This window comes from Labrus mixtus, chromosome 6, assembly GCF_963584025.1.
Source record: "Labrus mixtus chromosome 6, fLabMix1.1, whole genome shotgun sequence".
Taxonomy (NCBI): Eukaryota; Metazoa; Chordata; class Actinopteri; order Labriformes; family Labridae; genus Labrus; species Labrus mixtus.
Window position 1 is genome coordinate 29,232,628 of NC_083617.1, and position 21,783 is coordinate 29,254,410.

General features: G+C 40.5%; 1 protein-coding gene across 1 annotated transcript in view; it reads left to right on the forward strand.

Annotated features, from left to right (window-relative positions):
* Positions 1 to 21,783, forward strand: part of LOC132975924 (dynein axonemal heavy chain 2-like) — a 71,065-nt gene that overhangs the window by 38,679 nt on the left and 10,603 nt on the right. The window contains exons 47-81 of the mRNA XM_061040820.1: positions 165 to 256; positions 1,080 to 1,275; positions 1,406 to 1,630; positions 2,101 to 2,205; positions 2,667 to 2,855; positions 3,312 to 3,397; positions 3,482 to 3,612; positions 3,903 to 4,052; positions 7,558 to 7,725; positions 8,004 to 8,164; positions 8,538 to 8,677; positions 9,635 to 9,767; positions 10,879 to 11,018; positions 11,492 to 11,702; positions 11,987 to 12,103; positions 12,360 to 12,501; positions 12,615 to 12,784; positions 13,331 to 13,447; positions 13,580 to 13,744; positions 13,966 to 14,088; positions 14,342 to 14,490; positions 14,677 to 14,743; positions 15,745 to 15,895; positions 16,086 to 16,234; positions 16,394 to 16,527; positions 16,819 to 16,963; positions 17,286 to 17,485; positions 18,118 to 18,244; positions 18,514 to 18,700; positions 18,928 to 19,073; positions 19,221 to 19,404; positions 19,642 to 19,832; positions 20,020 to 20,211; positions 20,611 to 20,795; positions 21,154 to 21,388. Of these exons, the coding sequence (XP_060896803.1) occupies positions 165 to 256; positions 1,080 to 1,275; positions 1,406 to 1,630; positions 2,101 to 2,205; positions 2,667 to 2,855; positions 3,312 to 3,397; positions 3,482 to 3,612; positions 3,903 to 4,052; positions 7,558 to 7,725; positions 8,004 to 8,164; positions 8,538 to 8,677; positions 9,635 to 9,767; positions 10,879 to 11,018; positions 11,492 to 11,702; positions 11,987 to 12,103; positions 12,360 to 12,501; positions 12,615 to 12,784; positions 13,331 to 13,447; positions 13,580 to 13,744; positions 13,966 to 14,088; positions 14,342 to 14,490; positions 14,677 to 14,743; positions 15,745 to 15,895; positions 16,086 to 16,234; positions 16,394 to 16,527; positions 16,819 to 16,963; positions 17,286 to 17,485; positions 18,118 to 18,244; positions 18,514 to 18,700; positions 18,928 to 19,073; positions 19,221 to 19,404; positions 19,642 to 19,832; positions 20,020 to 20,211; positions 20,611 to 20,795; positions 21,154 to 21,388 (5,403 nt within the window). The remainder of the gene's footprint in view (positions 1 to 164; positions 257 to 1,079; positions 1,276 to 1,405; positions 1,631 to 2,100; positions 2,206 to 2,666; positions 2,856 to 3,311; positions 3,398 to 3,481; positions 3,613 to 3,902; positions 4,053 to 7,557; positions 7,726 to 8,003; positions 8,165 to 8,537; positions 8,678 to 9,634; positions 9,768 to 10,878; positions 11,019 to 11,491; positions 11,703 to 11,986; positions 12,104 to 12,359; positions 12,502 to 12,614; positions 12,785 to 13,330; positions 13,448 to 13,579; positions 13,745 to 13,965; positions 14,089 to 14,341; positions 14,491 to 14,676; positions 14,744 to 15,744; positions 15,896 to 16,085; positions 16,235 to 16,393; positions 16,528 to 16,818; positions 16,964 to 17,285; positions 17,486 to 18,117; positions 18,245 to 18,513; positions 18,701 to 18,927; positions 19,074 to 19,220; positions 19,405 to 19,641; positions 19,833 to 20,019; positions 20,212 to 20,610; positions 20,796 to 21,153; positions 21,389 to 21,783) is intronic.

Here is a 21,783-nt window from a genome sequence, read left to right on the forward strand (position 1 = left end):
ACCTGGGCCACCCGCTTGTAGGACCACAGCCTCCATACATGGGGCGCATGCTCTAACCACTGCGCCACCTGCGCCCCTACACCCCCACTTTCCATGATCAAACTGAATGGATGTGTTTTAGCATGCACTAACGTTCTCCACACTTTGTTTGACACCTCTTTCAGGATACAGTTTATGAGTATTATGTGGACACCAAGAACAAAATCTGGGCTTCTTTTGAAGAAAAACTGCCTAAGGGCTGGCGCTACAATGCAGAGTAAGTAACCAAGTCAATCTTTATGCCTACCATAAACTGTTGTTGTCAGACATGTTTGAGGAGCCATGTTTTATTCATTCATCCATCTGCTGATTTTGAGACTGTAAAAATACCTGGATAACCCAAAGCCTATAAGGGCACGGTCACACTGGCCATCCGTACCGTGCCCAAGCACGCTTCAACCCTAAAGTCCAGTTCGTTTGACCAGTGTGACCGCTCCGTATCGTGCTCAGGCACGGTACACTTCCTTGGCTTTGGCACACTTCAGAGAGGTGTGCTTCAGCACGGTACACTTAATGCACGAGCACGCTGGTACACAACACTGACAGCCTTCATTATGGAGAAATCCAGAGTTTCATGTCTGTATCTGACTAACATGACTCAATATAAGACACAAAGTATCTGTCATGTTCTCTGTGTTGTTTGTTACAATTAATTTATTTATTGCTGTGTCTGATTAAAATGGCTTAAAATAAGCTGTAAAGTCAGTAAAGTAGCTGTCATGCTCTGTGTTTTTCTTTGATGTGCGGCCGTGGACTCGACTGCGCGTCTCTTTTTCTCTCTCTCTCTCTCTCTCTCGTCCGCCTGTTTGTAAACTGAGCAAGCTTCATAATAACATAAAGTGTGCATGTGTTGTATTAAGACGTTATGTACAAGAGGTAATCGTGCTTAGGCACGGATAGTCCTGTGTAGTGTGACTGGCCAGCGGGGGAATGGCGCTGCGGGGGGGCAATCGTGCTTGGGTACAGCACGGTACAGATGGCCAGTGAGACCGTGCCCTTAGAACAATACATTTTACATGTCCCTCTCTAATCTCTTGAAGGGCTCCATTCTATAAAATAATGGTTCCTACAGTGGACACAGTTCGCTACAACTTCTTAGTGGAGGCTCTGGTGTTAGGTCAGTACCCAGTGCTGCTCTCTGGGCCAGTGGGCACTGGCAAAACCTCAGTGGCCCAGAGCATCCTGCAGGACTTGGATAACAAGTGGACTGCCTTGACTATCAACATGTCTTCACAGGTTGGTGCCTTCACAGCTTTCATTTATTTTTTCACCACTGCTTTCATTTCAAAATTGGATTGCCAAATTGTTTGTTGTTTCTAATAGATTCTGTATTTTTTTCTCTTTCTCTGTCATTATTATTGTCCAGACAACTTCTAATAACATCCAAGCCATAGTGGAGAGTCGCATAGAGAAGAGAACCAAAGGCGTGTTTGTGCCAACAGGAGGGAAGCGCCTGCTTTGTTTCCTGGATGACCTAAACATGCCAGCTCATGACCTCTTTGGCTCCCAGCCACCGCTGGAACTGCTGCGCCTTTGGATCGACTATAGCTTCTGGTATGACCGCCAGAAACAGACCTTAAAGTTTGTCAAGGTGAGATAGATCATTTCTGAAGAGTGTGAAATTATTTGCAACATCAGAGATCAACCACGTAATTAAACTATTAGTCCTCTAGACTTAGTATAACAATGTACAATTAGATATGCTAACATAAAGCTTAAAACTCAGGATTTTCAGAACTGCATTGAAAGTATTAATAGGTTAATATTTATACTAAGATAGGCTATGATTTATTTGGAGAAAACTGAGCACCCCCATATAGCTGGAATGGAATGATCCTTGTGTCATTAGCCATATTAGACTGTGAGATTAGTCGACTGAGGTTCTTTCAAGTGAATCGTTGAAGATCAGACTATTTGGGGTCAGACCTACTAATTAACATCCTTTTCAGTAAGAGAGAAACAAAAGCTTAACATATAAAAAAAAAAAATCAGTTGGTGTTAATTTCTTAAACAACCCTTTAACTCTATTAAGTGTGTTTATGTATGTGTCTCGTTCTTTAGGACATGTTCTTGTTGGCATCAATGGGACCTCCTGGTGGAGGGAGGACTCACATTTCTGGGCGCTTACAGAGTCGATTCAACCTCATCAATATGACCTTCCCTAATGTAAGTCCTACTGACATGTTTCCTTCCCCTTCAAGCCATGCCCCATCTTCTCTGCTTAAATCTGTGACAATGTAAAGTAATAAGTAGAATAATTGTATTTACTCATAAGCATTCAAATGTGTTAAAATTTAAACCTTTCTTACTATGCACTCCTCTTAAAATCAACTCTATTTGAGCCTTAATCTGTTTATTGAACTTCTGTCAACCTTTTTTTCTATTTTTCTGTGTATGTTTTTGTAGTGTTCCTCTTCACTCTGTTTTTTTTATTGCCACAAAGAATTAAGAGTTGCTTTTGAAATGAGGGGTGCCATATTGCATTCAGGAAGTGAAAAACCTGACCCTTGAGTTACATTGACTCAAGAACATGTGAAGTTGAAATTGATCTATCTTTTGAACATGGTTGTATTATATCTTAAAAAGCTGTACTGGACTTGAACACATCTGTCCTTTTTGTTATGCAGGAGTCCCAGATCAGACGGATCTACAGTACCATGATCAACCAAAAGCTGCAGGGGTTTAAGGAGGAGGTGAAGCCCATTGGAGACATTCTGACCCAGGCCACCTTAGAACTGTATTATGCTGTTTCTGCTCGTTTTCTTCCCACTCCAGCAAAGATACACTACCTCTTCAACCTCAGGGATATCTCCAAGGTACAAATTAATATATATATACTGTATATACATATATATATATATATATATATACATATACTGTAGATGGATTAGAGCTTTATGAGTAAACCACCTGCATAGCTGTACAGAGAGTACTTACAGAAAATGGGTTTGTTAAGAAAGTTAATACCACAAGCCTCATTTACAAAAGGTAGTTCAATTTTGTTACTATAGACTTTATTTGGCATCCCAGATATATTGGATGAACCAGATGCCTTGTTTAAGTGTTTTAGCAAGCATTCTAGTTCTCAACACCTATCCACAGATGGGTACTCTTACATACACCTAATATCAATTATTCTGGGTGTGACATACTGTAGGTCAGAAAAAGATTAAGATTTCTATGAAGATTGATTATACGATCATACATATATGTTCAAATGTTTCATGAGACAATGAGATAAATGTATTTTTGTCCCATTACACCCGTTCTAGGTCTTTCAAGGTCTGCTAAGAGCTCACCCTGACTTCCATGATACCAAAAACAACATCACTCGACTCTGGATCCATGAGTGCTTCAGGTAACCAACCTAATAGTCAAGTTTCATGTGTTTATTCTGTGTTTATACACATGATAACTTGTTGTTTTTCTTTCTTTATTTCAGAGTCTTCTCGGACAGGCTTGTAGATCGCAGTGACATTGAGGTCTTTACTGCTTTGCTTGGGGAGAAACTGGCCTCACTCTTTGACCTCACGTTCCACAACATCTGCCCGAACAAACAGCCACCTATATTTGGTACATTTACGACCGTAAACACATCAATCAATTTCAATCAATCAGTCTTTTTTTTGTATAGCGTCAACTCATAACAAGTGTTATCTCGAGACACTTTACAAAAAGCAGGTAAAAGACCTTACTTATTGCTATATTACAAAGACCCGGCCTATCCTGTTCATACATAAAAGCTTTGAAAAATGCTTGTGTGTATTAGATATAGGATTGATTTATAAAATGATGGAACTGACACACGACTATAAGTAGCTTTAAATGTGTTTATTGTGTTAATTTTTCTGTGTATGGTTCAGGTGATTTCCTGAGCAGTTCTGGTGTGTATGAAGACCTGCTGGATGTCAAAGGTCTTAAGAAGTTCATGGAGACGCAGCTGGAAGACTACAACTTGACACCGGGTGTAGTTCCCATGAGCCTGGTGCTCTTCCGTGATGCTATTGAACACAGTACGTATACACATGTTTAGTGGGACAGTTCAATCTCCTAATGCGTCAATCCCCCCTTTCACACTTACCTGACCCCATCTCATCGTCTAATCCTCTTCACTCTGATGTGTCTTTGATAGTCACAGTTTTACAGTTTTACAATCCAGGCCCAGTTTTAAACTCCTCTGTAAGGAACAGCATAAGGGGGTCTAAACTCCTCTGTAGAGAAGCTGTCTCTGCAGGCTCTTCTGTCTACACTCTGCTGTCAATGGCCTCTTTGCCACTCCAAATCACTATCACTCCATTACTCATGGCTCAACAATTACTTCTATTAATTGTTGGTATGTTCAAATGTGGAGGGATTTCCAGTCACACCAAAGCTTAAGAAGCTCTCTGATTAAATATTTGGAAAATACAATTAACTAGGGATGTAACGATTCATTCAACTCCTGATACGATACAATTCACGATACAAATCTCTCACAATTTATTTTACAAAATGAGACTGTTGACAAATGATGAGTGAAACAGATTCCTTTAGGGGCTCAAACCCGCTTGTCAGTGTGGTTTGGCATTTTAATGTTGTTGTTTTTTTCTCTCAACAAGGGGAGGTGATTGGAGCTTCTCGTGGTGTAGATTAAATGCTGCATCATGTTGGTTGTGTTATTTGTGTAGTTCTCTGTCTTCTTGTAATATCTGCTCACAGTTTTTGTCTTGTCTGTTATCTTCTCACTTCTTTCATTTTCTGTCTTGGGGAAGCCAAAATTCTTCCACACCTCCGATTTAAAAGACAGTGGTTCTAAATCTTGCTCTGCAGCTGCTGACGCTCATGATATTATTGCGATTCATTTTTTAGAGTACAATTCAGTTAGCAGACGCTTTTATCCAAAGCGACGCACATCAGAGAGTAAGTACAACACAAGCAAGGATCTAGAAAAAAGGGAACAATGTCAGTAAGAGCAAATGATCAACTTTGAGTCTGATTGGATACACAGGTGCTGACAGGAAGTGACCAGAGGCAAAGCACAACATTGACGGCAGTTCTTGAGAGCTCTAATCAGTATAGAAACCATCTTACCGATGTGAATCTTGACACCTTTGAATCGATTTATCACGATTTTATGATGAATCTTTACATCCCTACAATTAACTGTTACAGTGTAGATTTTTCAGAATGCAGAATAATATTCTACAAACATGCAATAATATTTTGTTAGAGAATTTGAATATATGTTTTAAAAAAACTAGTCTGCTGTACAACCACAAAGAGGTCAATAAAATGTTGATTTTATATATTTTTACCATATGCAGCATGCATACAAAAATGTCCTCCTCTAATGCTAACCCCCTCATACTAAAGAACAGTGTATAGTTGTTTTCCTTACCACTAAATAAAGTCAGGCCCAAATTTTATAATAAAACTAAATAAAGAAAAAAGGCTGTCATCCATCCAATCAACCAACAACTTGTCAAATGATACTCAATGTCACATCTAAAATTTAAAAAAAGTAAGGTTATGGTGATGGTGGTGGTAAGGTTGATGACGTCATCAACTCAGTCTCTGCTAAAATACTCACACAACATCCAAATGCCTTTGTTGCAATCTCTGGGGATTTTAATCATGCCTCTCTCTCTACAACCCTCCCAACTTTTCACCAATTTGTCATGTGCCCTACCAGAGACAATAAAACACTGGATTTACTGTATGCAAACATACAGGATGCATACAGATCCACAGCCCTCCCTCCCCTTGGTAGGTCAGACCATAACCTGGTTCTGCTTAGTCCCACCTACACACCCATTGTTCAGCGGCAACCGGTAACCACGAGGACAGTCAGGAGGTGGTCTCAGGAAACCAATGAGCTCCTGCAAGGGTGTTTTGAGGCTACAGACTGGGATGTGCTCTGCGAACCCCATGGGAATAACATTGAGTCCATGACGGACTGTATAACTGACTACATCTCCTTCTGTGTCAATAATGTGGTACCTACTAGGGAGGTGAGGTGCTTTGCAAACAATAAACCCTGGATCACCAGTGATTTAAAATGTCTGCTAAATAAAAAGAAGAAGGCATTCAGGGACGGTGACAGTGAGTCTGACAGTGAGTGAGTGACTCTGCCCTCAATGACTATAGACCAGTTGCCCTAACATCGCACATCATGAAGGTACTTGAGAGGCTGGTCTTGGCCCACCTGAGACCACAGGTGACCAGCTACCCTGTCCCATTGCAGTTTGCATACTGGCCAAAGGTGGGGGTTGAGGACGCCATCATCTACCTACTCCACAGAGCCCACTTTCACCTAGACAAGTCTGGTAGCACTGTGAGGATTATGTTTTTTGATTTTTCAAGTGCTTTTAACACCATACAGCCAGTACTGCTATGTGAGAAGCTGGAGCTGATGCAGGTAGACACCACCACAACATAATGAATCATGGATTACCTGACTGACAGACCACAGTTTGTGAGGCTGGGGAGGTCTGTGTCTGAGCGGGCGGTCAGTGGCATAGGAGCGCTGCAGGGGACTGTGCTGTCCCCTTTCCTCTTCACACTATACACCTCAGACTTCCAGTATAACTCTGAGGCTTGTCACTTACAGAAGTTCTCAGATGATACTGCGGTAGTAGGGTGTATCAGTGGTGGAGAGGAGACAGAATACAGGATGCTGGTGGATAACTTTGTTGCATGGAGTGGGAAGAACCACCTGGTGTTAAATGTAACAAAGACCAAGGAAATGGTGGTGGACTTTAGGAGGGACAGGCCTGAGCTAAGCAACATCTCTATCCTTGGGGATGAGGTGCAGGTGGTGGAGTGCTATAAATACTTGGGGGTGCACATGAACAATAAACTGGACTGGAAGCACCACACAGAGGCCGTCTACAAGAAGGGTCAGAGCAGACTCTACTTCTTGAGGAAGCTTAGGTCTTTTAATGTGTGTAGCAAAATGTTATCATGTTTTATCAGACTGTTGTGGCAAGTGCCATTTTCTTTGCAGCCGTCTGTTGGGGCAGCAGCATCAGGGCTTGTGACTCTAAAGAGCTTAACAAGCTGATTAGGAGGGCTGGCTCTGTGCTGGGGACTGCTGTGGAGCCCCTGGAGGTGGTGATGGGGAGAAGGTTGATACAGAAACTGTTGAACATTATGGACAATAACATGCATCCCTTACACAATCTTATATGTGAACAAAAGAGTGTTTTTAGTGGGAGGCTACAGCAGCTAAGCTGCAAAAAGGACAGATTTAAAAATACTTTTTTACCTACTGCAATTGCACTTTATAACGACTCCCCTTTAAGTAAGGACAGAAGACATTTAAACTTTTAAACTTTAGCCTGAGTTGCATATATCATATATCAAACTGTATTGTGGGCTCATGTTTTTTTGTATGTGTGGGATATGTATGTATATATGTGTTGTGTTGTGTGTTTGTATGTATGCTGGCTGCTGGAACACCTACATTTCCCTGCTGGGATGAATAAAGTATATCTTATCTTATTTTTATCTTTATTATTTTTTGTGCTCTGTCCACAGTAACTCGAGCAGTACGTGTGATCAGTCAGCTTAGGGGCAACATGCTGCTGGTCGGTGTGGGAGGTTCTGGTAGACAGAGCCTGTCTAAGATGGCTGCCTTCATCTGTGAGTACCAGGTGTTCCAGGTGGAAGTCACCAAGCAGTACCGCAAACAGGAGTTCAGAGATGGTGAGATTCACTGCACACTACACTCCTATCACAGGCATACACAGAAAGTCAATAAAGAAAGTCTGCAACAAATGCCCCTAACTTTGGAAAATTTAAAGACAAAGAGCTTAAACTGAGAATTAAAAAAATATATTACTTTATATTCAATGAATGTAATGAGACCCCAGCTGATTGACCATGATTTTTGTGTAATAAATAATCTGTCTTAAATCAACTCCCCTCATCTTTTCGTCAGCCAGCTGTCTAACACTAGGTGATTTTCCCGTCTGTGTTTTAAGATATCAAGAAGCTGTACCGTTTGACTGGTGTCGACAACAAGCCTACAGTCTTCCTGTTCAATGACACTCAGATTGTAGATGAGTCCTTCCTTGTGGACATCAATAATATCCTAAGCTCTGGAGAGGTGCCTAACCTCTACAAGCCGGATGAGTTTGTTGAGGTCAGTGTTTTCTGAAAAACTCTTTGTCTCTCCCATCTGTCCATTACTGTAATGTAAACACCTTGGATTACACTTCCTATTTTGTTTTTTTCAGTTATTCAATCTCAAGTATTAAAAATAACATATATGCATTTTGTTTAAAATTAGATTAATTTGGTCATAGCAGTACAGCTTTTTTTAATTTAAGGAATATTAAAATTCAAAATGTTTGGAGTTGTTTAAATATTAAGTAAATACAAGAATGTTGTTCTTTTTAAAATATTGTTACATTTTTAAATTGTTCCTTGAACCATTTGATGATCTGATAATCTTCTCTCAAATGTTTTTAAAGTAACAGATTTATTTGAAGTTTTGACATCATGACACCCTCCAGGTATGCAACGCTCTGTCAGAGTCGGCCAGGAAAGACAAAGTGGTGGAGACTCCTGACTCGTTATTTCACTACCTGATCGAGCGAGTGAGGAACAACTTGCACATAGTTCTCTGTATGAGTCCAGTGGGAGAGCCCTTCAGGTAGAGCAGCACACTGTGTCTTATAACTCTCTGGTTCACAATGTGTCCACTCTTTTCAACTCACAGGTTTAAGGAAATTAACCAAGTATGATTAACAATGCAGTCTTTAGAGGCTGAACAGCAATACAGCAGTTATGTCTCTAGCAAATCTATGTGCAATATTGCTTTAACAAAATTCTTTGTACATTATATAAACTACTGTATGTCACTTTGTCATTAAATTAACTTCCAGTACTTCCAATACTGATGCAGTTGTTTTCATAAATCACCAAGTAACCTGTATTTCTGTAATTAGTCAATTTATGCTAAAACTTTGTAATAGAATGAAGAAGTATTTTTGCACAAATGATATGCACTTGACATCTGAGCCAGCTGGGACCTTCTATCCAAAGGAGATGTAGTGTCATTGGTGGCCTTTTGCCAGATTAAGCATTTTAATGCCTGTTTAATACTTGAGGGAATGAGGTCTTGCATTCACCCCCTTCACCAACATATTTACAGACTTTTTCTCCTGGTAATTAGTGCCAGAGAGTAGTGGTGGCACTGAACTTGGTAATTTGAATGGCATGCACCATTACCAAGATTAACCCTTTTCTGAGGGAGAAGACATCCTTGACACCAGTGGTATAGTGGTGCCTTAAGAAGTGGGTATACTCTTTGGAGACTGAAAAATAAGTGGGCACACTCCGTATGCCTGTGTATACACTGCTTGACACCCTTGGCCTTTCCAGAACTATTAAATAGGAACTTCATGTATTGAAAGCCTTTGCAGAAAAAAAAGTTTTTATACTGTGAAGCATACACAGGGTGCAAAATAACTTTCTTTATTTTCAATAGTTTCATCATCAATGCCAACTACCTAATGTACTTGCAGTGATTTGCTGACCCTTTAAAAACATTAATATTTAATCAGATTATATCTTATCAAAGTTTTAACAAAAAGCTCTTTCTCAACAGAAACCGCATCCTTCAATATCCGGCGCTGGTAAACTGTGCCTCCATTGACTGGTTCTGTGAGTGGCCCAAAGACGCCCTGCTGGAGGTAGCTGAGAGGTACTTGGATGGAATGGACCTGGGCTCCCTGGAGGGGGTGAGGCATCTATGCACACACACAAGCAAACACAACTTATAAAGAGTGACTGTAGATTTCACCCTGTTATTGTAGAGGTGTGTCTTTAAGGCAATGATACATTTTATTTTTATTTTTTAAGATTTCTTTTTGGGCTTTTTTTCCCTTTATGCGATAGGAAAGTGAATAGAAAAGGAAACTGGGGGGAGAGAGAGTGGGTAATGACATGAAGGAAAGGAGCCACAGGTCAGACTTGAACCTGGGCTGCTCACTTTGACGATGACAGCTTCTTAAATTGTACACCACCTAACCGCTAGGCCATCTGTGCCCTGCAATGATAAATTCTCATACAAAATTCTGCTAAACCCAAATTCTGTTCCTAATCTGTTCCTAATCAACCTATGATGTCACTGCTTCAACTTTAACAAGTGAGCTGAAGTGCTTCAAGTGCTGCTATGAGCATCAATTAGTCATACACATTTTATATTCTACTTATTTTATATTCATGGGCCAAGTTGCAGTCTGAAAAAATGAATGATGTTCCCAAGGAAGACTTGTAGAGTTTTTATTGTCCTGAAATAAATTGGAAGCATCTTGAACAAGAACAGCTGATGTAAAATGTCCAAATGTGAATTTAGACAGTGTGCCCCATTTAACCTCAGAAGAGGTATTTCCAAAAAGTAATAGGAGTGGCACCGTAGTCTCTCAACTGGAGGGTCAGCAGTTTGATTCCCAGCTCCTGCAGTCACATGTCAAAGTGTCCTTGGGAAAGACACTGAAACCCAAATCACTCTGGCTTCTGCATCATCTGTGTGTGGATGTGTTTGAATGAGATTAGTAAATGTTCATTAACTCTTTACATAGAATCTTCTGCCATGTGTGTGTGAATGTGGTGTGAATTGGTAAGTTTGACCTCTAATGTAAAAAGCACATTGAGCAGTCAGAAAGTTAGAAAAGCATTATACAAGCTCAAGTCCATTTGACCATTTAAAATGTTTGATTTAAAAGTTAATTCTAGTGTAATAAAAAACATATTTCAAAGATTCTGGAATCAAAAGTGAGCTATGTGACCAGGTTGTAGTCCTTGTTTGAATGTCATGTTAACTATTTTTGAAATACTCTGTTTTGGTAGATCCAGACAAAGGTTGCCAGTATCTTTGTGACAACACATCAGTCGGTAGCGCAGGTCTCTGAACGGATGAAGTTGGAGTTGAGGAGATATAATTATGTGACAGCCACCAATTACCTGGAGCTGGTGTCTGGATACAAAAAGTAAGAGCTTTACAACTTTCTCCTTCAGTTATTCTTGCTTCTCGTTTCTTCTCCTTTAACACAATCTTTGTGTGTCCATGCAAAGGACTTAGATATTCTTCAGCCAGGGCAGTTGGCAGAAGGTTTTTAGTCCATAATAATTATATTTTGATCAACATAAATAATGTTATGGCTTCATTTGATTTTTGTTAAGACTTATTTTGGGCCTCTTATGCTGTTTTTAAAGAGACAGGACAGTGGATAGTGTCAGAAATCAAGGAGAGAGAGAGCGCTATAAAGCCTCTGTACATGTGGCAAGATAACCACTAGGCCAACGTGCCTCATGTCATGGCTTTTTATACTTACTAACACAATGAAGGAAACTATGTTGCAGAGGAAGCAAAAGAAACAAATTGATTAATGTATCACTCTAAAACAACAGCCCAGGCTTGTCTCTGTCACTATCACCTGACAGTGTGTGTGTGTCCACCCAGGCTGTTGGCAGAGAAACGCAGTGAATTGGGAGAGCAGGTGAGCAAGCTGCGTAATGGCCTATTCAAGATCAGTGATACCCGGGAGAAGGTGGAGGCCATGTCTGTTGAGCTGGAGGAGGCCAAGAAGCAGGTGGCCGACTTCCAGAAGCAGTGTGAAGAGTACCTGTCTGTCGTCGTACAGCAGAAACGAGAGGCCGATAAGCAGCAGATAGTACGCTAGTTTTACAATATACACAAAATACTACATTGATAAAGTAATTGTCAGATTAAGAAATGTAAATGTTTCACATCCATCTACCCAATCAACTTGACTAGTTTACATTAGTGTTCTATTCTTTGAAAGGGTCTTTGATATTTGTCTTATTGAAAAAGAGAGATAAAGTCTAAACACACTGCTGTGTGTGTGTGTGTGTGTGTGTGTGTGTGTGTGTGTGTGTGTGTGTGTGTGTGTGTGTGTGTGTGTGTGTGTGTGTGTGTGTGTGTGTTTTTGTTAAGACTGTGAGTGCTAACAGTGAGAAAATTGGAGCAGAAGAGTTGCAGTGTAAAGAGATGGCTGAGAATGCACAGAGAGACCTGGATGAGGCCCTTCCTGCCCTTGAAGAGGCCATGAAGGTAGATTTTTGTCCTGTTGACTTTTTAAACCTGCCATTCCCTCTTTGTCTTTCCTTCATGTGCTGATGCTCCTCCTTCATATTTAATGAACAATGAACACTGATTATACTGTTACACTTTTCTACTTCACCAATGTAAGCACTTTGTCATTTAAGTCTGAATTTGTTTAATTTTGAATCAAACATTGCTCAGCAGGCAGTATAGTGTAGCTTCTTATATCCAAGCATTCTCAATTCCTTCCTCCTTTTTCACATAGGCTCTGGAGTCTCTCAATAAGAAGGACATGACAGAGATCAAGTCATACGGCCGTCCTCCAACACTGGTAGAGACAGTAATGCAGGCTGTCATGATCCTTCTGTGCAAAGAGCCTACCTGGGCAGAAGCCAAGAGACAGCTGGGTGAGAGCTTTGAGAGTGAATCTTAGTGTATGAAGGAAAATATAAATATGTGGAACTGGACCAAAAAAATGCAAACTCGTTTGTTGTTTTTTTCCTAATAATGTTTCTGGCAGGTGAGTCCAACTTCATCAAAACATTAGTTAACTTTGACAAGGACAATATATCAGACCGCGTGTTGAAGAAGATCGGCCAGTATTGCAGGCAGGCAGATTTCCTTCCAGAGACTATCGGCAAAGTGTCACTAGCGGCCAAATCCCTCTGTATGTGGGTCAGAGCCATGGAGGTAAGAGGTTGTCTTCTGGCTACCAGGAATTAGTAACACACTCACACCTGTAACAAACTAATATGAGATGTATTTGTTCAATTTATGACAGCAAGGGCCTATTCAAAACACAGTACTATTTGTTAAAGAGACATATTATCCCCCCTTCTCCACCTTTTCAAACAGTCCCCCGTGGTCTAAATAAAACATCTCAGCTGTGCTTTGGTCAAAATCTATATAATATATATAATACCCCCCCCCCCCCCCCCCCCCCCCCCCCCCCCCCCAGGGGAGGGGAGGGTATTTTTTAACCAGAATCCCACTGTGACATCACAAGGAGAGCACATTTGAAAATGAGCATTTTTCTCTGTATTGTAAGACTTATGCAGACCACAAACAAAGGACTGGATGGGTTTATTTCACATTTTGTGGGTCAGTAGACTCTCAGGTTACCCAAATATATGTTCAGAAACACTGTAGAAGTGGATTTTTCATAATATGCCCCCTTTAAATGATACAGGGAAAAAGGACAGAGAATGTAATTGTCTGATGTGTATATTGCTCCAGGTTTATGGGCGTATTTTCAGGGTGGTAGAGCCAAAGAGGGCCCAGCTGAACACTGCCACCACCCAGCTAGCAGAGAAACAGGCTGCATTGGCAGAGGCCCAGAACAAACTAAGAGAGGTAAGAAGCCTTGTGTATCTATCAGCCTGATCGATGTTTAGACACTGGACAATGTAACATAATAATGATAGCATACCAAATGAATGAAATGTCAATGTATTCATGTGATTTGATAACTTTGTGTTTGTGCAGGTGGCTGAAAAGCTAGAGCACCTGAAGAAGCAGCACGGTGAGAAGCTGGCCATGAAGGAGAGTTTGAGGAGGAAATCCGAGGAGATGGAGGTGAAGCTTGATCGAGCTGACAAACTGGTAACTGGACTTGCTGGAGAGAGGGTCCGCTGGGAGGAAAGAGTTGCTGTAGGTCTTACACACACACACACACACACACACACACACACACACACACACACACACACACAAACACAACCACACACGCACACACAATTAATTAGAAACTACTTTAAAATTGTCATCCAGTCCAATATCTTTGGGGAGCTCGTTTAGGGAAATATAAAAACAAACTGACTGTACATTACAAAGCTAAAGTCCACCCACATGTGTTTGTGTGTGTGCTTCAGGGTCTTGAAGAAAACATGGGATACCTGGTAGGAGACTGCCTACTAGCAGCATCTTTCCTTTCCTACATGGGACCCTTTCTTTCCAACTATAGAGATGAGTTGCTTGCCATCTGGCTGAAGGAGGTGAGGAACACACAACACACAAACAACTCACAAACCTCATAAATACATACAGTATATCCTGGTTTGCCTGTTAGTGAAATGCTCGTAATTTCTTTTAATTTTCTAACATTACTGGCAAATCATGAAAGATAATTTTCCTCTATGAAACTGTTTATTGTATTTATGCTTTGATGGTTGTATTTCTTACACAACACATGTTTCAGCCTCTTCCCCTCTGTCTCATCTCCATGACCCATTGTTTCCCTCTCCTTAGGTCAGAGACTTTGAAATCCCATGCACTCCCGGGTTCAGTTTCTCAACATTTCTGTCCAGGCCTACATCAGTAAGGGACTGGAACATTCAGGGCCTGCCCTCTGATGCATTCTCTACTGAGAATGGAGTTATTGTCACTCGTGGAAACCGGTCAGTTCATCAAGAAATATTTCATTTGTTTCGGGGTTAATTAGCTTTTATTTAGTGTATATACTAAAAAACACATTTTGGGTTTTTATTATACTTTTGGACTTGGCTTTTTACTTCACAAGACTCATGTTTAATATTGCAAAGAAAGGTATTAAAATAACTCCAAACTTCTACATTTCTTTTAAGATGGCCACTGATGGTGGACCCTCAAGGCCAAGCTCTGAAGTGGATCAAGAATATGGAAATAACGAGAGTAAGTATTAATCCAGATAAACTGACTCAGATTCCTGTTGAATGTTTGAATCGTTACAGTTAAACAGAAACATTTCAGGAACAATCAAGGACAATCAATCAATGTGTGAGACTACATAGGGGAAAAAAGTAATTGATTTTCCAGACTAAAATTCAAATTCAATCAAATTTTAAAATGTAATTGGTGAATGATCGTTTTTCATTACTTCACATTTACCATATGTCTCTTGTGTTTTTCTGTATGGTGAGCAGTAAATACAGTGTGCTTTGAAACAACAGTAAAGTTAGTACAAGACCATTCCCCAAACACTGCGACTCACAGAATGTTATGATTTGCAAAACATTGAAATTCCATATTTGGTTGAAAATAACACAAGACAACTTATCAAAATGAGAAATGCTGGGTTTTTAAAAAAAAAAAAACATTGTCAGTGACCAGAGTTTGTTGCTGCAGTTGTAACCCCCCATGCAGAGAGAAAACCAGTGCATGAAGAAAATCAAATGTATTGAAGAAATATTATCATGATGTTAAGGAAATGTGGCCACCTTCTCTGGGCCTGAGCTCGTTTAAGAGGGACTGAGGCGAAATGGTGAAAGCTGTGTTGTTTGTAAATCATGGACGCCACATCCTCTGGGCTAAAGAGGAGAGGGACCATCCAGCTTGATATCAGTATATAAACTCCTCAAAAAAGTTTGGAAACGTTATTTCGGTCAATTATTTTGTGTTATTGGTGTTGCATTCCTGACATCACCCATCAAAATATTTGGCGCATAGTGAAATGTAAAAAGGAGACCCTGAACCGTTCAACAGCTGAAATCCTACTCGAAGCAAGAATGGTAACTTCAACTTTCAGAATGACATTAGTTGATCTCCTCAGGTCCCAAACCCTAACAGAGTAGAAGAGGTGATGTAAAAAAAATTGGTCAACATGAACGTGTGCAATGTGTATTCAACAATTATTATGTGTGTGTTTGTGTGTGTGTGTGTGTCCACATGTGCAGGGTCTGAAAGTGATAGACTTTCAAATGCCAGACTACCTGTGTATACTGGAGAATGCCATCCAGTTTGGGAGTCCTGTTTTGCTGCAGAATGTCCACGAGGAGTTGGAACCCTCTGTCAACCCAGTTCTTAACAAGTCCCTTACACGGGCAGGTCAGACTCTCACACATCAACCTTTCATCATCATCAACATACACATACAAATACACACAACTCAGATACACACACAAATACATATTAATGCACAGATTACATTTCTTGGGTAAAAATCAGATACAAATGAGCCGTGACAGAATCTATTGTGTACCACATTGTGGTGTATATTTGTGGTCATTTTTTCCAGGCGGCAGGCTGCTATTGAAGCTTGGTGATAAGGAAGTGGAGTATAATCCAGAGTTTCGTTTCTATATCACCACCAAACTCTCAAATCCCCACTACACACCAGAAATTTCTACAAAGACCACCATAGTCAACTTTGCTGTCAAGGAGCAGGTGTGTGCATGTATTTCTATGAAGTATGCCTTCTCCATGTGAACTCACTATTTTTCACTTTTGTTTGTGTACATCATCATTTTGTGTACAGAGTCTGAGCTGCTACCTTAATTATCTGTTTGTGTTTGGAATTGATTGTGTGTTTTGTTTGTGCTGCAGGGCCTTGAAGCCCAGCTACTGGGAATTGTGGTGCGTAAGGAGCGTCCAGAACTAGAAGAGCAGAAGGACTCTTTGGTCATCAGCATTGCTTCTGGAAAGAAAAGCCTGCAGCAGCTGGAGGATGAGATTCTCAGGTTGTTAAACAGAAAACACAGTTAGAATCATGTGACTTATAATTTCAAGTAATGAAGTAGAAGCCATTATCACAGGTCATCTTTTTACTACATCAGTCCATTTTTTTATATTGTAAAGCAGATTTTGCTCTTTTTTTTTCAAGAAGTCCAATGAAAAAATAACATGTATAGAGTGAACCCTAAGGAGCTTGTGGTTGTGAATATTTGTCTTGGTCCATCATGCTTAGGGTGGCAGTGTTCTGGTTAGAGGTTTTTGTCATGTGTTATATGCTTTCATGTCTACTTTGCCAGGCTGCTTAATGAGGCGACTGGCTCTCTACTGGACGATGTGCAGCTGGTGAACACCCTACAAACATCCAAAGTCACAGCCACTGAGGTTTCAGATCAGCTGGAGAGCAGTGAACAGACCGAAATAGAGATTGATTCTGCAAGAGAGGTCAGTGTATAGATGAATGGATTTAAGGATTGTGTCACTTTAACTTATGACGGGTGCTATTATTATTGCATACTATGTAAGTGTGTATGAAAATGATAAGGGTTCAACTGCATGCCAGTTTGTGCCTACAGTGTAATAATTATAAATATAATTGTCGCCCTCAAGCCTCAACAATTTGAAAAAATTGATTTCCTAAAAACAAACTTTACAACTGTTAGAACAGGTAAACCTCACAGGTAGCCAGTGAAGGGAAGCAGGGACAGTTGTAATGTGGTCTATCTATGTACCTGTTTGTAAAGCTTCGACTGCTTTCTCTTAACAGGCCTATCGCCCGTGTGCCCAGCGAGCCTCCATTCTCTTCTTCATCCTCAACGATATGGGCCGCATCGATCCAATGTACCAGTTCTCACTGGATGCCTACATTAACCTGTTTAACCTCAGCATTAAAAAAAGCAAGCGCAGCCAAAAGCTGGAAGAAAGGATTACCAACCTCAATGACTACCACACATATGCAGTATACAGGTGAGGAAGAATTCATCAAGAGATGCCTTTTCATGATATAAGTCTGCATGCAGGTTTTCTTGATTGAGTGTATTCTTGACAGAACAGTGTTCAAAGTCCAGCTATATAACTGTCCTGTGAAAAATGGTGGATAGACGTTTTTTTTCTTTTCAACCTTTACAGGCAAAACACAATTTGCCTCTCAATCAGCCATTTTTTCGCTCTTCCTGACTCACTTTTTTCAAACTGTCAAATAAAAAGTAAAAATGTTAAAATGCTCTTCTCTGGTCTCTAATGCATGGAAGGTAAAACACCTTCCTGAGATTTAAAACGGCAAGGGATATTTTTGTTGTTTTTGCAAGTTTTCTTTTTTTTCCTCTTCAGGGTGTGGGGTTAGAAGAGGGTGTTGTTCTTTTTTTCTCTCTGTACAAATACAAATTTGTACCTTGTACTTCACATCTGTTGAATAATATTTTACAACAGAAAAATTACATGTAAATCCCAAAACATTTAAATGAGATATGTTTTAGCATTGGAGCCTATTGCAAACAGTTGTGTGTTTGATGTTATCACTATCACAGTTAATGTATTATTCAGAATAAGCCGTTCATCATACAGACAAATAGACTATATCAGTGTGTTATCCTTTGCAGGTACACGTGTCGAGGTCTGTTTGAGGCCCACAAGCTGCTCTTCAGCTTCAGAATGTGTGCCAAAATCCTGGAGGTGGCTGGCAAACTCAACATGGATGAGTACAGCTTCTTCCTACGAGGAGGACTTGTAAGAAAACACGGGGGGTGGGGGGGGAGACATTCCACTGTGTTTTTAATTACTGTGCTATATATAATTATGATATTTCCTTAAATATCATAATTTATATCATAATTATCATAATTAATCCTTAAACATTTACAAGTATCAATACTATCATTCTCCACCACTACATTTGCTGCTGTCAAGTTACATGCTGTACACTGATGAGTTGTTAAGTCTTATTAGTGATGCACTGATCCCTGGAGGAATAGTTAATTTAAGCATGACTTTTGTAGGTTCTTGATAAGGAGGATCAGATGAACAATCCATGTACCAGTTGGCTGACAGACTCCTGCTGGGACAACATCACAGAGCTGGATAAGCTTCCAAATTTCAAAGGCATTATGACCTCCTTTGAACAGCATCCCCGAGACTGGAACTATTGGTTCACCAGTGCTGAGCCAGAGAATGCCACACTGCCAGGTTTGAATGTGTTATGGAGCTTTGATTTTGCTTCAGTACTTATTGAACCTTAGCAATAGTGAGGGTAAAGTGTTGGAAGGTTGGAGTACTGTTATATGAACAGTATGGGACAGTTTGAACTGTTGTCCATGCTGCTGTGCATTGAAATCTTTCAGATTTACACTCAAGTACAAAGTCAGACAGCAGAAAACATATAATGCTCTCTCTCTCTCTTTTTTTAATTTCAGGTAATTGGAACCGCTGTAATGAGCTGCAGAAGATGTTGATTGTTCGGTCGTTGCGTCAGGACCGTGTCTCTGTGTGTGTCACCTCCTTCATTGTAAACAACCTGGGCTCACGCTTTGTGGAGCCGCCTGTTCTTGATATGAAGGCAGTGAGTGTTAAACATTTAATGCATATGGTTTGCTCTGTTTTGAGTTTTAATTCAGAGGTTGTTAAAAAAGTCATTTTTTTGGTTAGTTTTCGAGTGAGTTACATCATATTTGCTAATTGGTTCTCATTTCTTCTGTCCTCTCGCCAGGTTGTGGAAGAATCCACATGCAGGACTCCTCTGATCTTTGTGCTGTCTTCTGGTGTGGACCCAACAGGAGCCCTGTTGCAGCTTGCTGAGGCTTCTGGCATGAGCAATCATTTCCATGCTCTGTCTCTGGGTCAGGGGCAGGCCCCCATTGCTAAGAGCATGATAGAGGAGGGTGTCAAGACTGGTACAATACCGTCTTTGACTTTGCTCTTCTATTTCTGATTTGTTTTGTTGCTTAGCCGTATAAATGTTTTACTCCAACCACTTGTTTTTTCAAAACTTGTCATATTAGCTTTACTAACCTTTTTTGTCTTCCTTTAGTTCACAAAAGATAACCTTGGTACTCAAAAACAACTAGACATGACATCAAATATCTAACAAAGACATATCAATGCAACCTGCGCCTTCTTTTTCTGCCCAGGTCACTGGGTGTTCCTTGCCAACTGCCACCTTTCTCTCTCGTGGATGCCTGAGTTGGACAAGCTGGTGGAGCAGCTACAGGTGGAAAAGCCAAACAAAAACTTCAGACTCTGGCTGAGCTCTTCCCCACATCCTGAATTTCCCATCACCATACTTCAGGCTGGCATCAAGATGACCACTGAACCACCAAAGGTGCAATACTCACACGAGGATTTCAGAAATGAGCCATTTACTATAAAAGCATACATAAATGTTATCCATCACAATAGATCCACATGTTTTATCCTTTGTATATTGGATGTATGCACCTTCATATATTGTATGGTAAATATGGTAATCCAACCCTCCCCAGTGTTAACACTGCCCTCTTTGTCTCTAGGGTATAAAAGCCAACATGAAGCGTCTCTACCAGCTGGTGACCGAGGATCAGTTCAACCGCTGTTCAAGACCTGTCTTATACAGGAAGCTGCTCTTCTCCCTCTGTTTCTTTCACAGCATACTGCTGGAGAGGAAGAAGTTTTTACAGCTGGGATGGAATATAGTCTATGGCTTCAACGATTCTGACTTTGAGGTCAGAACTTATCTGATACTAAAGGAAACAGAGAGAACTGAAAAAAAGGGAAAACGGGGGTGGGGGCGTATTGTCCAGTTATGGTGTTGGTGGTGACAACCACTAGATGACGTCTTGAAAATTGCTATGTTGAGGTTGTGGTTGGGTGGGGATAATTGTAATAATTCAATCATTACTTGTCATTTCAATAATCAGATCTAACACAAATATAGACTTTATGTGATTGACAGAGCTTTTGAAGAGTGACATGTGAAACATGACAACCTAGTTTGAATGAAACTGAATTCATCTGACTTCCTTCTCAATCTGTTTGAACTGTTTTTGTGTAATATCCACATCACAGAGTATTAACTTGACCATAGTCTGTTTCTTATCTCATTATCTTCATATCCCCCCTAGGTGAGTGAGAATCTGTTGAGTCTGTACCTGGATGAGTATGAGGAGATTCCATGGGATGCACTGAAGTATCTCATTGCTGGGGTCAACTATGGAGGTCATGTGACAGACGACTGGGATAGACGTCTTCTTACCACTTACATCAAGGGCTACTTCTGTGACTCTGCAGTAGACCAGCCCTTCTTTAAGTGAGACACGTTCAACACACACACGCACACGCATGCGCACACACACACACACACACACACATGCAGTGGTTGGCAGTGCTGATGTCATTTAGATATATTTTGTGGCTGAATTTCAATTGCCTACTGAAGCCAACTGTCGTAATGTGACAGCTCCACCTAGTGGACAATCAGGGAAGAAGATACTCTTTGCACCTGAGCACTATCAAGATCCATTAGTCTTCTATTGAGTAAGCGTTATGACTTACGCAAATGCTGCTTTGTTTCAAGCCATCTTTTTCTAAGACTTGTCTATAAATTGGGGCTCACAGTATATCTGACTGACTTTGTATTCTCCCCATTCATTCACTTTATGTTTCAGGTTGTCCTCCTTAACCTCCTATTACATCCCCCGCGATGGTCCCCAGTCCTCATACAAGGAACATATCAGTATGCTGCCATCCACAGAGCACCCTGAGGTGTTTGGCCAACACTCTAATGCAGATATAGCCAGCCAGATCGCAGAGTCCAGGACATTGTTTGACACCTTACTCTCTCTGCAACCCCAAGTCACCAGTCCCACTGCTGCAGGGGCCGGGCCAAGTAGAGAAGATAAGGTGAGTGGGGGGTTGTAAGGATGAAGATGACTAGTTAAATGGAAATATATGACTTATAAGAATTATAAGATTATAATTATTAATAGTTGAACAGTAAGCAGGGCCATAGATAGAATCTAAAGATTATGAATGGATCATAAACATGTCACAGCTTTTGAAATTGTAATTGTCTGTCCACATACATATAAATATCATAACCCTATAAGGCAGTGGTTCTCAAACTTTTTAGACTGTGTACCACCTCCGAAAATATTTGGCTCTCCAAGTACCACCATTATGGTAGATGTTAAAATACACTGTAGGCCTATTTCTACACACATTTTACGCAGGAGGTTATTTATTATTGACTGTTGACAGCCACTCTATAGGACTACTACGGGATAGCGCTAGAACTG